This window comes from Acanthochromis polyacanthus, chromosome 1 (assembly GCF_021347895.1).
Source record: "Acanthochromis polyacanthus isolate Apoly-LR-REF ecotype Palm Island chromosome 1, KAUST_Apoly_ChrSc, whole genome shotgun sequence".
NCBI classification, from domain to species: Eukaryota; Metazoa; Chordata; class Actinopteri; family Pomacentridae; genus Acanthochromis; species Acanthochromis polyacanthus.
The window spans coordinates 27,178,789-27,193,994 of record NC_067113.1 but is presented as its reverse complement, the minus strand read 5'-3'; the positions used below and the strand labels follow the sequence as shown (position 1 = coordinate 27,193,994).

Genomic DNA, 15,206 nt, shown 5'->3' with positions numbered 1-15,206 from the left:
ATCAGAGGAAGTCATTAGGAACCCTGAGCAGCTGCCACATCCTGTTTAGAGGACAGGTCAGAGGTCAAAAAGTGGAGTTGGATCTGGAGTTATGAAGCCTGGATAGAGAGGATGTATATACAAGGAGGCAAGGACTCTGACTGTAAATGAACTTGATTAAAGCAAAATAAAGTAACTCTGCCAAAGACACAACAAGTCACACTGACTGAGACGCTGCGGTAATATCTGGATCTTGATTGTTTTACTTTTTCAGAACTGGGAACTGACTTACTTTACAACACTATCTGGCAGCTGTGCAAAAAGAGTAGAGTGCAACATGCTTAAACGTTTGAGCACGTCATGGCCTATTTGTACCCACACAGTCTTATCAGATGAACCAAGTACTCTCTCATCAACACCACCAGTCATGTTTGAACTGATTAATTGTTGCTTCCCTGCAAAAATTCCCTGTCAAGTTTAGGGCTGAATTTTGTACATATAATTACGCTTCAAGCATGAAAATTTGGTTGCCAGTTACTTGATGTTTCGAATAAGGCTAAATAAGGCTGTTTGACTGTCATTATAGCAGTAAAAATTCCTAAATGCGATCAAAACCAGAAACTTTAGGTGATGTAGTTCAGCTCAGCTAATGCAAAAAAAAGTGTATAGATAGACGTATTCCTTGTATTTAGTTATGAACTGCTCAAATAAAGACCAAGTTGCTTAGCAAGATAAGACCAGTGACATGTTGCTTTATGTCCAATGATCTTGTTACAAAGCACTAGACAATTCATTTACACTAAATACAGAATGTACATGACCAAGATTATTTAAACTAATTGGATCTGCAGGTTTTGCATTGTTGTAAAATGCACATTATTGACACTATTAATGCTTTTCCATAAAGTTGTAGATTATTACTCCGCCAAGGAACGCAGAGCAATCAGCATTGGTTTGTCTGTCTGTCTGTCTGTGTGCAACATTATTCAAAAACAGAATAACAGATTTAGATGAAATTTTCAGGGAAGGTAAGAAATGACACAAGGGCCATGTGATTAGATTTTGGCAGTGATGCAGCTTTAGTCTGGATCCACAGATTTGTTAAAGATTGTATCACTGCGAGATAGCGACACGGCATCTCTGTAACCATGACAACAAGTGAACACTACATCACCTGCCTGCTGATGATCACATGACTGTGATCCTACTACAAATCCAATGCAAATTTTTTAAAGATTTCATCCGTCGGAAATCCTAAAACAGCCTTGGCGGAGTACTGTGCTCTCTAAGTGCTTTTCTTGTTTCATATTATGATGGTAGAAATCAGCTGTGAGAGCTCAGACCGATTTGATTACTCAACCAAATGCCTGAGCTGAAGGGACTTCCATAACCTTTAAGCTGTCAGATGATGGATGCATACAGTGTTGGCTGTCATTTAATCTCCATGTCTCTCTCCGTCTCTGCGTAGCTACTGCAAAGTCCGACTGTTAAAGTCTGAGTTGCTGAGCAGGCGTGAGACAAATATGTCGGCTATCCAGCATCTGTCGGCCACGGTGCAACACTCCAGCTTCTGCTGCTCAGAATGCTTAAAATGGATGAGATGGGGGTCGGGTTTCCCGGTTGCATACCGGGAGTTTGAGCGGTTATCTTGTAGGATAAACAGTGATGCACTATATTTTAATGTTTTTTCAACAAATCCAATGAAATAAGCAATGAATTGAGCTAACACGTACAGTCTTTGTTAAATACTGATTATTGTCAGTTATTCCACGGTGGAATAGACTTGCACTGTTGCCCACAAATGAATCTTGCTGATGCTGTGTTGCTTTGTATAATGAAAACGTGCACTGTAGTTTATTTGGAAGCAGTTCCCATATAAATGCCAAGTTACCATAAATAGTTGACACGTACGAAATCCGTGACTGAAAATAGTCCCCAACCAATGCACCTCCTCCTGTTTAAGGAACTTTTGCTAAAAGCCCAGCAACCAGCTGTTCAGACGTTAGTTAACTTCTGTTTTGCTTTAAAGAAATGCCCTGACTAGGACTTGAGAGTCTCAGACATTATGCTGAACACAGAAAGCAGTCCATGTAAAGAAAATTGGACATTTGTTTCTGATCACATTGCTTCAAATATGTAAAAACACTGAAATATGTAGTACTAAGTTGTGGAGTTAGAGCATTAAACAGTTTTATCTCATGTTTGTGTTCAGGATTTTTCAGAAAAGCCAAAAACTAAGATGCACTGGAGTGATACTTAGAGTGACCCCTCTCTCCAGCACTATAATGTGTTTAAAACTAGAGTGAATTAGCATTAGTGCTTCTCCTCTTCGATCTGAGTTGCTATACTTACTACAGCAAACAGTTTGCAAGCTAGCTATGGAAATGCATCTTCTCTGGATGCCAGAATTTACAAAACAGCTTCGGTCTCCTTATTTAAAACTTCTAAGCATGTTAAGATGAAGAAGAGGTGGGCTGATTGTGTGAAGAGCAACACTGAGCCACAAACACCCGTCTCTGCAGTGATTATTTTACAGCAGCTAGCTTTCCAAACTTTCATACAACTGTGATTCATGGAGAATTCAGTCACCTTTACTGGTGCATATTCTCCTCCTTGGCTTTGGTCACATAATTTTAATGAGATTTGCTGGCAATAAAATTGCTTATAAAGGGTGGACATAGTAAAAAGTGAAGCGCAGTAATCCCTTACATTTATATTCTTTCTAACAGCCAGCAGGGGGCGACTCCTCTGTTCAAAAAAAAAAATCAAATAGTGTAAAAAGTCTGAGAATATTATCCTACTTCTCCTTTAATTTGGTACCTTTTTAAACACTTTCCCAATGTGTTTATGCTCTCAATTGCTAGTTTTAAGAGTTTTTGAATACAGCATGATGTTTGTTACATAAATTATGGCCCTATTTATAATAAAATAGATGATAAATCAGAGTATTTTTAAGGTGCGATGCACAGGTATTGTATCGCCATGCAATATACATACAGTCCATGGCTGGCAACATTATTACTAGATTCATCCTTTAATGTGTGCTTGATAGTGGAAGACATTTCAACTGAAACTGAAATAATAACTTGTTGCTTTCACTCTACATATAGTTTTGCAGGTTAAGCTGTAGGGAGGCAAAGTTCTGTCCCTCTCTGTGTTAGTGTGAATTCCAGGGGAGCTGATAGTACCCAGAGAGGTGGAGATAAGATGAGACACAGCAGATCATCTGCTTCCCAGACAGCTAGCTGATCTGTCACAGTTAAATATGTTTGCTCTTACTGCCAGAAACAAGCTGACAGAGATCTGATCCCACACTCTGTATTCTAGCCTGGTGGTGTGATTATCGAGATCAGATGTGTTGTTTTGCACTTTCCCACTGTTTTGTTTACACTCTTTATGTGATTAGGGTCTGAAAACTGTGTCAACTATCAGCAGATTGTTTTTTTTTTAATGAAAAGTCCTCTAAAATTGGCATTCCATCTGCCTCTCCAAGTAACCAACACTGTCCTAATGACTGTACCTCGGTGATTATGAACTAAAGCCATTTCAAACCACTAAATATACCTGGATACGGAGAAGGGGATGATATTCACATAAGTGAGACTAATGGCAAAACCTCACAAGACGACTAACGCTTCCGTCGTTCAAGTAAACACAAAAAAGTGATGCCGCCATGACATGAAAAACACACTTCTGCAGCTGAACTAGAGGAAGAAGCTGATCCAAACAAGCCTCCTCATGAAAATAAATGTTTACACACACCAAGGTGAACCTAGTGACCTTTCTGCAGTCCTCCTTGCTGACTGACATCACTAGTCTGAGTCAAATAACACTGCTTTTCTCATCGAACCACGTGAGGCTTATGGAAGAGATTAATCTAATTTGTGCAGCATCTGATTAGCCAAGTAATGACAGGAAACCTTGAAGTGGGAATACCATCCAATTTAAAAATTCCTCTGGATGAGGTAGTCCTATATGCTGGCACCGGCTAGTAAATACATGTAAACGTTCCACCTTCAGAAATGAAGAGTTATAGGAGTCATTGAGACCTCAAGACCGTCCTGATAGACAGGACGTGGTCTTTGGTTTTGAATTTGAGTGAATTATCTCGATGGATTACACTTATATTGAGTAAACTCATCCATGTTTGTTAACCTTGGTGATCCCCAAACTTACATTTGTGATGTCAGAGAATGTGAAGTCTTATAAAGAAGGACTAAACAGGAACGGCTCATTTTTAATCTACAAATTACTGTTTTCTATCGTTTGTTACCTTTGCTCCAAATATTGTCCCCAGTCACGTTTCACATCTCTTCCTAGGTTGTTTGTGCATGGGGAGGTTTCAGATTTTGCAGGCCAACTACTGACCACACAGATTACACAGTGAATTCTTAAATGGAGTAATCATCCTGTGACACTCCTCACAAGGCAAATGGGGCATCTCTTCTCCCTCTCTTCTCTCTCTCCCTTACAGCCAGCCTCTGGAGATAAATGCCATGTCACAGGCAACCACGTCAACTTCTCTTTTTTCTCTTCATGTTTTTCCATACCAAAGTGGGTCAATGCGTAAAACACTCCTAACTTGGCAAGAGTGGAGATGAAGAGCGCGAAGCAGTCTTTCCTAACAGCAATAACATGACGGAATAGTAGTCACTCAGCAGCCTCCCCCTTAAAGAAACTCAGCACGGGCCTCCACTTAAACCCTCTGTATGCGTTTGTGTACATCAGACTTGTACAGTATGCGTGAGTTAATGAGAGGAGTGAAAGAAAAAGCAAGAGATTAATCGGCCTTCTCACAACGTTTTTGGCAACACGGCCAAAAAGAACATTTAACAATAAATGTGTCTGTGTTTTCACAAGACGCAGAAAGAAAAGGAGAGTAATAAGGTCATTTTTAAAAAGTTAAACTCCCCTTGCTTTCTTGGCATCGTGGCTAAAATGAAAATTTACCAAATGAGACACTGACCGTGCAAACTCTATGTGTTTGTGCATGTGCCTGAATACATGCACCGACTTTTAATGAGGCAAAACAAGTTGTAGCTAATGGCTTTATTAGCAGCTAAGGGAAAACACTGGCACGATTCTATATTCATGTTGCTTTCAAAAAATACCATGAAATCAAAAATCAACAATGCGTTAATAATCAGTGCGCCTGACTTCCAATCCCTGTCAGTCTTCAGAACATTTTGTCCTAATGAAGATGTAAATCTTTCAGAAAGTAAGAGTAAGTAAGTAAGGTCCACAAAAATGAAAACAAGAGCAGATTTATTGGGCTCTATTTCCAGCTGCAGATTTGATATTTGGTTTAGCTTTCCAACTTAACTATGTTGTTCATTAGCTTGATTATTACACTTACTTCAGACATGCACTCCTTTCTGTTAGTCTGACAGCATCTGAACGAGCCAGCTTCATGTCTGAATGAGCACACCGGTCTTTTTTTTTTTCCCTGAAAGTCACAACAGCAGTCTTAGAAGGTCTAACATTATGTATTACTTTCAGCATGGCACAAATCGGAACTGCACGAAGTTGCATTATTGGATAGGCATTTTACGAGCTACATGGTTTTGGTAGTTACTTCTGTGGTTAATGATGCCACGTTCAATACATACAGACACAAACACATCCATAAGAACAATAATCAGGCCATATTCTGCTGTCAGACTGAACAGAAAATTAAAAAAACAACTTTTCCAGGCTCATCAGACTGACAGCAGCCTAAAATAACATCCTGACAAATGTGATGGAGTTAAGGCTTCAATAAGAGAAACCACCACTGTCTGTCAAAAAATTTAAAGAGCCCACATTATGCTTTGTAGGGTTTCTCCTTTCCTGTAGCGTTTGATAGCTTATTTGTACATGTAAAGGTCTGCAAACTTCTAAAGTTTAAGCCAAAGGAAGTTATTCTTTCTCACAGGTATTTTCCCCGAAACGCCTTGTTTGCAATCCAAGCTTTTCGTCCGTTACTTATTTACATCATCAAGGAACACATTGGCGTAACTCCTGCCTGGAAGCTACTCTTTCACACCCTAAAACAAAAAATGTACATCTACCTCACAGTTTCACCGCTGTTTTCTAATTAGAGACGCTTATTCTAGAGCTGTGTCTCTTTGCTTCTCTACACAAAGATGTGGGATTATGGTACCTAATCAATGTTTCCTTACTGTAGATGAGCCAGCTTAAAGAACCAGAAGCTAAAATGGAGTGTTTCAGACAGACGATGAGAAGAGACGCAGCAGCAATGTGAAACGTGTTTTCTGTACATTAAAGTATATAAACACCTTCCACTAGACCCCCAAAATAGAATTACAAACTTTTACATGAGCATAATAGGAGCTCTTTAAGTCAGCTCACATGTCAGACGAGTAGAAAAGTACACAGTGCCGATGGAGAAATAAATCTGCTGTTAGGTTTAGTCCTTTGTTCATTAGCCGTATTTTGATACTGAATGTACTAACCAGTCTTGTAAATGTGGTAAAGTTCATGTATATAACAGTGACAAATGTCTGAATAACAAAATGCCATCACTGTAACAGATCGATGAAGTGTAACATTTCTGAAAAGGGCTTCTGACTGAATTGCCCCTTTATTTTCCTTTATTCAGTCAGTCCAACATCACCTACTAATTAATCTATAATGACTTTCTCCATATATTATTTTCACTTTCACTGGCAGCAGCTACTGCACAGCGAGGGCAGTTAGCCAGCAACTGTTCACAGAATGACTTTGTTTGGTTCCTTTACACTCTCAGCTGCTTTTTGGCAATTTTTGTAGGCATTTAGTCGCTATTTTTTTTGGAACTATTTCACAAGAAGTTTGGTAGGTTTCTTTATTCTTAATCTTGCCTGCACAGGTCTTATTTATCACTTGTTTCCTAAACCTGTGCTGAGGAAAAAACAGATTTATTTATTTGATTTTCTGAAGAAATCAGGGATCTGGAATGTAGCTACATGTTTGTGATAATAAAGAAGCCACTGTAAAGTTCTGGATCGTTGATTTGACGAGTTTTTAACAGTCGCTGAACAAGAGTGGAGGTCTATACCACTAAGAATGAGACACACAAGATTTTGGCAGCATGATTGCTAGTTTGGTGGCAACAGTAATCAGTAATAAGCTGATGGATGTTGCCAGTTTGGTTTGTGCATATCCTCCTCTGAGATTACTGTAGAGGGCAGATCCTTTATTAATGACTTTCTCTCACTTTCTCAACATTACTGTGTGTGTTTGTGCTGCATGGGAGTTGAAAGAGGAGCTGGAGGTCTGACAGAACCTGACAGAGGACACAGCAGGGAGTCGTCCTGCTCTTATCAGCCGTGGGGTTGTGTTTTGACTGTAAACATCCTGCTGACCGACTGAATGAACAACTCCGCCGCACAGGACTCACACACGACACAGAAAGCGAATCACTGTGACGAGCAAAAGCAGCCCTCAGCTATTTGGACCTAAAACACAACCTCTTGTAAATCAACCGAAAACAGGAGAAAAGTCAAGAAAGCAAAACAGATCCCTGCTACTAGACTCACTTGTTCCTCCACTCCAAACACTTCCACTCTTCTAGCAACAAATCTTCAGAGCCCGACTGAATCTCCTGATGACAGCTGATTACGTTCCAAAGTGTCTGGTAGTCGGGCTTTACAAGAGCCACAGTTTTACAAGCATTTGGCCGGCGGCTGGCGGTTCTTTCCCCCAGCTTGAAGGGAAGCACCAGAAGTGATGAGTTAAATGTTAAATATTCCTTTTGGCTGAAACCGTAGCCAACCTCTGATGACACACGATGAGCGGGCCGAGTGTTTACCAAATAAGCTGGGTAATCTCATCTGTCTCTACTCGCACACATAAACATAGAGTCATCCACACCTGTACTTCTAGCTGATCCACATGCTTTAATTGTTTCCACGTGCACAAAAACACTTGAAAACGGTGCCGGATCAAGAGAGGACGACAGCGAGGCAGTGGGATCTGCACAGTGTCTGTTCAGAATATCTAACGGCATGTCTTATTTTAGAAGATGAAAGTGGCGTGACAAGTTTAATCTGCCACAGTTGTATTATTGTTCAAAGAGCCACAGATCCAGATCAGCTATTTGTGTCACATCGCTGCCGTATCAAAGCATCCTTTCAAACATGTGATGCATCCAGTAGCTTTAGCCAAACAAAACAGGCAGAATCACACTCAAAATCCATTTGACTCCTTTAGTTGAACCCTCATTCTTACTAAAATGGCCCTGAAGCTTAGAACCCATTATTTAGTTTTATGACAAAACTGCCAAGTTCTCTGTTGCAAACTGCTTGTTGGTATTTTATGTGTAACAGTTATGGTTAGACTATGGCAAAATACCGGTCAGTGTTTATTCTGACTCTCAGCTGCAGACAAACTCTCAGCAAAGGACAAGATCTTAACCCTCTGAACCCTGAGCAGTTTCACATTTTTTACTCACTGTGGGCTCATTTTTCTCTGAAACATAAACATACTGCCCCTCTATGGAAACAGTGAAACCAAGGCTAGACGTGGAGAAAACTCAAAAATATAATTTGTCCACATAAACAAAGTTCTACTCCTATATATCATGAAAAGTTCAAATGAAAGTTGAATTTCTTTGAAGACTTGCCATTTAAAGTGTCCACAAGTGTCACTCACACTAGAAATAAAAGTGGCTTCACACAATATAGATATTTTGCTACTTACATTTCTAATTTGTTTCCATACTAATCTTCTATCTGCTCCGTGTAAGCACTGCCTGCAGTTCAGCCAAAATGTTCCCGATTTTTTTTATCATAATTGACTGCAGCTAAATGGTTGTATTTATATAGCGCTTTTATCCAAAGCGCTTTACATGATACATCACATTCACCCATTCACACACTGATGGCGGGAGCTGCCATGCAAGGCACTAACCACGACCCACCAGGAGCAATTAGGAGTCTTGCTCAGGGACACCTCGACATGAGCACGACGGGGCAGGGGATCGAACCGCAACCCTCCGGTTGCGAGACGGCCACTGTACCCACTGATCCATGCCACCCCTGAGCCATGCCGCCCGCTGAATCACTCTTGGCTAAACAGCTGCAATTTTTTTTGCTTTCGACAGAATCTGGTTCATAGAATTCAATGCTTCTGAAGAAATATCGTGACTGTAAGTGCAGATTTTTATATTTTTCCAATGAAATGACACAGCATAGATGAGTAATTCATGGACCACCGGAAAAAACTGAAAATCTGATGATTCTTCAAGTTTTTTCAGTTTCAATCTATAATAAAAGCTGCAATTTTGTCGATTTTTTTAAAAAGATAACATTCTACAATTCTACAATTTCATTTAGCAGATGCTTTTGTCCAAAGCGACGTACAACACAAGCAAGAATTCAGACATAAGGAAAAACCTGTAGCAAGTGCAAAAAGTGCTTCAAGTGCAATTGGTCAAAGGTGTTGCCATCAAGTTGCAGAAGAGTTGCCAATCCCCCCCCCCCCCCCCCTTTTTTTTTTTAACATGCCCTTCAAACCTGCTAGCAGGTTGTGGAGTTCAGAGGGTTAAACAAATCTCTGGTGTTTCTTCATAGTGCCTGGCTTTAGATTCTTAAGAAGCTCAAAAACGGTGCCCATCAAACATTTCCCATCTGGTTCGGGTATGTTCAGGAATCCCCCAGGATCCTCCATGTGCGTTTCAGATTTTGGTAGTACGAAGTTTAGAACACAGTGGAACACATCTTTCACTGTGCATAATAACTAGTTGGTGTGGTGCAACCTCATGTGTGAGTCTCTACTTAGTAAAATCTTAACTAGACCGAGTTTGAACTTGTTAAAATAAAAGCCAAGGCTGCTGTCTCGTTTATCCGCTCTCATTTTACTTAAGTATGTGGATCCTGAGTGTGAATTCATGCACTATATATTGCTTTTCACACCATGGAATGAAAAAAAATGGGTTAATGGGATGTAAACAATGTCCCAAGCCATTAATGTGCGACTCTACAGCTGTAAGAAATGATGCAAAATCAGAATGATGACTGACAAACGTCCAAAATCACAATTTAAGTAAAGTCTGACACATGATGCTTTTCTCTCTTACCTTTTCTGCCAGCAGCTCTCGGATTTTGCCCGCTTGAAGCCTGAACCTCAGCAGCTGCATCTCCAGAGCGACGCAGCGTTTCTGCCAATCCACGCTGGCCGACCCGACGGCTCCGGCCCCGCTGCTCTCCAACACGTCAGCCATGGCGAGGACTCGGGACTCGAACTGGACTGAAAGACAGAAAAGCACAAATCTTTTTACAACTTCTTGTCCGTATGGTTTGAGGCAGCTGTTAAGAATGTTTTGCATCAACTTGAAAACTTCAGCAAATGACACATTTTATCCTGAACAGGAGGAACAAATCAATTCTGTGATGGCATTTCCTCGAGCGGCTCTGTTTTCATTTACAGCCAAAAACGAATGAAAAGCGATTTAACCTCTAAAAAGGCTCCTTTCTGACCGCACTTCCTATGATTCACTGAAGAGATGTGAGTAACGCAAACACTAATGATGAGTGCACAATGACACGAGTTTAATGAGCGTTTCCTCTCACTTTCTGTGGTGCAAAACAAAAGGAGAAATGTGTTCTGTAAACAGAAACAAACACACGTTTTGAAGAGATCACCTCGGTCTTTCTTTCCTATTCGTCTCTCCACATGCCCACACACACTGAACAAAACCCCAGCAGGGAGGCTGAGTGTCGGTGGGGGAGCTGGTTCATGCGTGCCGGCTCCCAGGCCTGGCAGCCACAAAGCAGGTCAGCGCTCTGCTTTTTAGCCAAATTACCTACTAACCCAATCCCCTGCTCTCCCTACCCCCATACCTTCCCCATGCAATCCCTTCTTAATTACAAGGAAGGAGCGAAACGGGATCTTGCACGGCACAATAGTGTCTTTCTGCATGACAGTCCCATCACAGCTACAGAGGGGGGGCTGTCAGCTCGCCTCAGCAAAAGAAAGGAGGAAAGAATGTGTGACAATGAATGGGCCGAGGGCTGAATGTGGGAAACTGGGGCGCTGGAGTTATTTTTACCTGAGGAGGACCAACTAGTGGCTACTTTTCTCCTCATTCACAAAGGTTAAAGCCCAACTGTGTGAACTCAATAAAAGTGTAATTATCTTGAGATAAAAGTAGCCTAACAACATGACAGACTGACTTAGCAGCTCATGGAAGCCCGGGGATGATGTGGAGATGTGAGCAGTTTTTAGAGAACGCTTGCAAATCGAAACCAAACGAAGCTCGAGGAAGTTAGAAGCGCTTCGTGTTCAGACAGAAAGACCGACAGACTCAGAGAGCAGCCAGACACCGTCAGCAGAACAGCAGACGTTCAAAGTCCAGCAACTATAACTGCACCATGGCGCTCCCTGCAATTAGCATGCTCATAAATACAGGCCTAGCAAACAAATTACAGAAGTCATGCATGTGGAGGTTTCGCCAGCCAACCGCTGTACCCAGGCTGGACAGCCAAGGTCCATCCACCAACATCTCCCTCTCTCTCTCTGGGGCAAACTCGGGGGTATGAAGGTCAAGTAAACCGGGACGCCAGTGTGGGGAAGTGGTGGGATCAGCCAGCTTGAAAAAAAAGCCCGTCTGGGTCACGCTGCAGCCGGTCAGGACAGACGAGGCCAGGCCCTCCTGCAGGAGCTGCAGCAGCCGGGTGGAGACACACCATTTGCTGGTTAAACACACTCAGCACTGCCATGCTAATTCTCTTTCCTTTAGCCCTCCCTGCTTGTTGGACACTGGGGGGTTGTTAGGGTTCATGGGGACTGGTGCCAGGAAGCCAATTTATTAATCAGCAAGTGTAAAGTTAAACTTTCTACCGAGCAGACACGGGGAGGAAGTAAACCAAAGGTTAGAGAGGGTCACAGCTCCTCTCTGCTCACTGCCTCTGGGTGAATATGGATAAAATCGAATGACATCATTTTAACAGTGTGTGTGGGAGTAATACAGCACATTAAACTGCAGCCATTTTCCTTTAGCATGAGAATGACCCTCCGCTGTAGAACGGGTAACATAAATGCAGCTTTCCACCATTATATGTGATCTGATGAATACCATTCTCTCCTGCAGCATCTCCTCTAGTGTGTGCCAGAGCTGGAAACATTCAGGTGGTGAGAGGGGAAGGAAAGAAAAAAGCAAAGAGAACAAAAACAGGCTTTCCGGGATCTGCACGGTAGATCCATGTTTGGTAACACTTGGGCCACCCAGAGTGGACGGGCGGGGAGGTGTCTGGGAGAATCACAGCCCAGAATGGTGAGTCCTCTCCTGGCTGCAGACGAGCACTAAGTCCCTGGGAGCTTCTCTACTTCCATCTAGCTGCAAGGCCTCGCACACAGGCCCCGGCCAGAGCAAACAGTGGGAAAGACGACTGAATGGAAACGCCACCGCAACGAGCCCAGCAGGATCGTTTCTACGGCTGCCACTGCAGACGACGGCTTTCCACTGACAGTTATACAGCAGTGCTCCTCAAGCTGAGTGAGAGTTTATACCCAGCAAGGAGGGCTTTTATTCAAAGCCTGAAAGCTATCACAGATTGTAATAAAACAGCTTGGATAGCACAGCGTGTGATGTTGCTTTTAGGGTTACTGAATGCACCCTAGACCGAAGGGTGCGTTATCGAGGATGCAGAGAGGACTACAAGTGGACGTCTCCAGTCAGTCCCTCCTTTGACTAGAACCTCCTGAATCACTGCGAAATTCAAGCACACACTCGGCCAGCAGTCGTAACTCTTCGGCGCTTGCTTACCAGAGCTCAGACAGACACAGATGGAGATGCACAGAGATTGGAAACAGACACGTGCACGCACACACTCTGACACACTGCTGAGCATGCAGCTGTGGTGATGTAAGTGATTAGGTGGTTCAGTGATATCATCCCCACCAGACATTTTCAAATCCCCACTGTTGTTGTCTCTCTGCTGAGGTCCAACTTGGCTTCCCCTACGTTTTGGCATCTCCTCCCCGTTGAATGAAAAAGACTCCCATCAGACAGCACAGGAGCCTGCGCGTAAATCTGGGTCAGCCGCTGCCGAATCGTGTCAGCGTGGCAGATCTCTAAAAAGGTGACAAATTATCCGAGTGCACGAGGAGTCAAGAGTGGGGGTGTTAAATATGGCCTTATCTCCTCCTCCGCGGGCCCAAATGCTTAACAAAGGGGGACCTCTGCCGACTCCCATCCGGTCAAGTAGGCCTCACACTTTTGTTTAAATCAGGGCCTCACTATTTTGGTCCCATTTTACGGCTACAGCTGGGACATACACCCGCAAATAAAGGAGGGAAATCTCCAGTGCAGCTTCACATTTCTTAACCTCTGACCCCACTCATGGAGAGGTTTAAGCCATGGGTTGCAAAACGTTTTAAACATTATAAATAACAGCGTTCGTCTCGGCTTTTGTAAGCTATCCTGCAATAATTCAGACTCAAGGGGCGATTTCAAGCGAGCAGTTACTCAAATTAGACATTTAAAACACTGCAGAGGCCAATGGAAGTCTTCTGAGCACTTTTAAAATCAGGAATATATCTCATCTTTATTCTCCCCTCCATTTATCTTCTTATCTGTCTTCCTCTTCTTTCGCTCATTTTCCATCAGCCTACACTTCTTCCCTCTCCTCCTGCAGCACCTTTCCCACCCTCCTCCTTCACATCCTCTCCTCCTCTAACCTTTCTGCCAGTGAGCAAAGCTGCAGCAGGTTAATGACAGGCCTCTGCAAACTGACCACACTCATTATCAGTCTCAGCTTTAAACACAGGCCCTGACATTCCTCTGCACTGAGGTGTAAACATCTACCTCTGCAGCTCTCCTGTCCTGTGTGCACCGTTTTCAGCTTTCTGGTTGCACTGCAGGGCATTAGGAGAAGTGCAGAGTTATAGCAAGAGACACCTTTTAAGTATAGAGTTTGCTGCAGAATGTGTCCATATATTAGCCTGAGAATGTGCTGCTGAGGAAGTCATATTGGGGATTTCTCCACATGCGTAAAAAAACCCCGTCAATTACGCACACAAAATGTTGCTTTAAAGTCACGCAAATGCAATGCAACTTGTGTTTTTTCATCTTGATTCACATGCATATTTCATTTTGCTTTAATATATATTTTTAGAGCTGCTCCAAGTGCGCGCAATGGCCAAGATTTTGGACCAAAAAAAGGCCACAAGCAACAGGTGTGTGCACCGCTTTAGCAGAATAGCAGCAAACATAAACACTCAGCAAAAAAAAAAAAAAAAAAAAAAAAGGAAGTTCAGCCAGGCATCTCTCAAAATACACAGCTGCACCGGCGTTTTTTGTCCCCAAACAGCCTCCTCAGATATATTTATCCTGCGGTGCGTCCAGTTAAAACCGACGAGAAGCTGCGCAAAACAAGACAGAAATCAGAGATCAATCGCTACAGTTTGGTTCCACTCCGGAGCCCTTCACAGCTACTTTACCTTGTGACTTTGTTGTGTCTTCCCCCTCCTCCTCCTCCCCAGTCGGTGTTTCTCCGTTCACCTTCCCCGGTAATTCGTCGCGATCATAACTTCTCCTTCGCCGCTTCGACTTTCGCTTCTCCTCGCTCATTCATTTCTTTTCGTGTGTTTTCATGTCCCTGTGTTTTGGCCCGTCCCCTGCTGCTGTTGCTGCTGCTGCTGCTGTCCTTCGCTTCCCTTTTGAGCGCAGACTTCACTGAATCTCACTCACGGCTCCATTCAACAGACTCATCCCATTTTCCTTTAAAGGGCCGAATGCGGGATCAAATTTCTCCAGGAGTCAGGCCTCCCCCCACCTCCCCTCCTTGTGCGCAGGAGCTGCTCAGGATATTGCATTAAGGGATGCCTTGGGTTCTCCCTGCAAGATGTAAACACAGTCTGGTGAAGGCTTCTTTGAGCTGAAGGAAAAAGCCTGTTGCACCTTTAACTTTATGCAATAATAGACCCAGTGTTTATTTTATACACCTGAGAGATTAAAGCCCCCTCCTGACATGCTTTAAAGGTCCCATATTGTTCCTCTTCTCAGCAAATTAATCATAGCCTCACATGCCCCCATAGCGTTTGTTTCAGTTTTTCCGCTCAAAATACTGCTAAAACGGTTTATTTCACCATGACTGTGTTCTAAATGGGCTGTTTTGCTCTAAAATCTAAAGAACTGTTGCTGTTCCCGCCTAGCCTAGCCACGCTAGACAACCCACGGCAACGAATTTAATTCTCTGCCAGGGTGGGTCTAGTTACCCTCCATAAGGCTCGAGGCTGGATTC

The 15,206-nt window shown here is 42.9% G+C and overlaps 1 protein-coding gene across 1 annotated transcript in view; it reads right to left on the bottom strand.

The window, feature by feature from the left end:
* The window catches only part of plekhh1 (pleckstrin homology domain containing, family H (with MyTH4 domain) member 1), a 42,866-nt gene extending 28,119 nt beyond the window's left edge, over window positions 1–14,747 (bottom strand). The window contains exons 1-2 of the mRNA XM_022196997.2: window positions 14,404–14,747; window positions 10,040–10,209 (exon numbers count right to left, since the gene is read on the bottom strand). Coding sequence (XP_022052689.2) covers window positions 10,040–10,209; window positions 14,404–14,533 — 300 coding nt within the window. The 5' untranslated portion in view covers window positions 14,534–14,747. The remainder of the gene's footprint in view (window positions 1–10,039; window positions 10,210–14,403) is intronic.
* Between the last annotated feature and the right edge of the window lie 459 nt (window positions 14,748–15,206).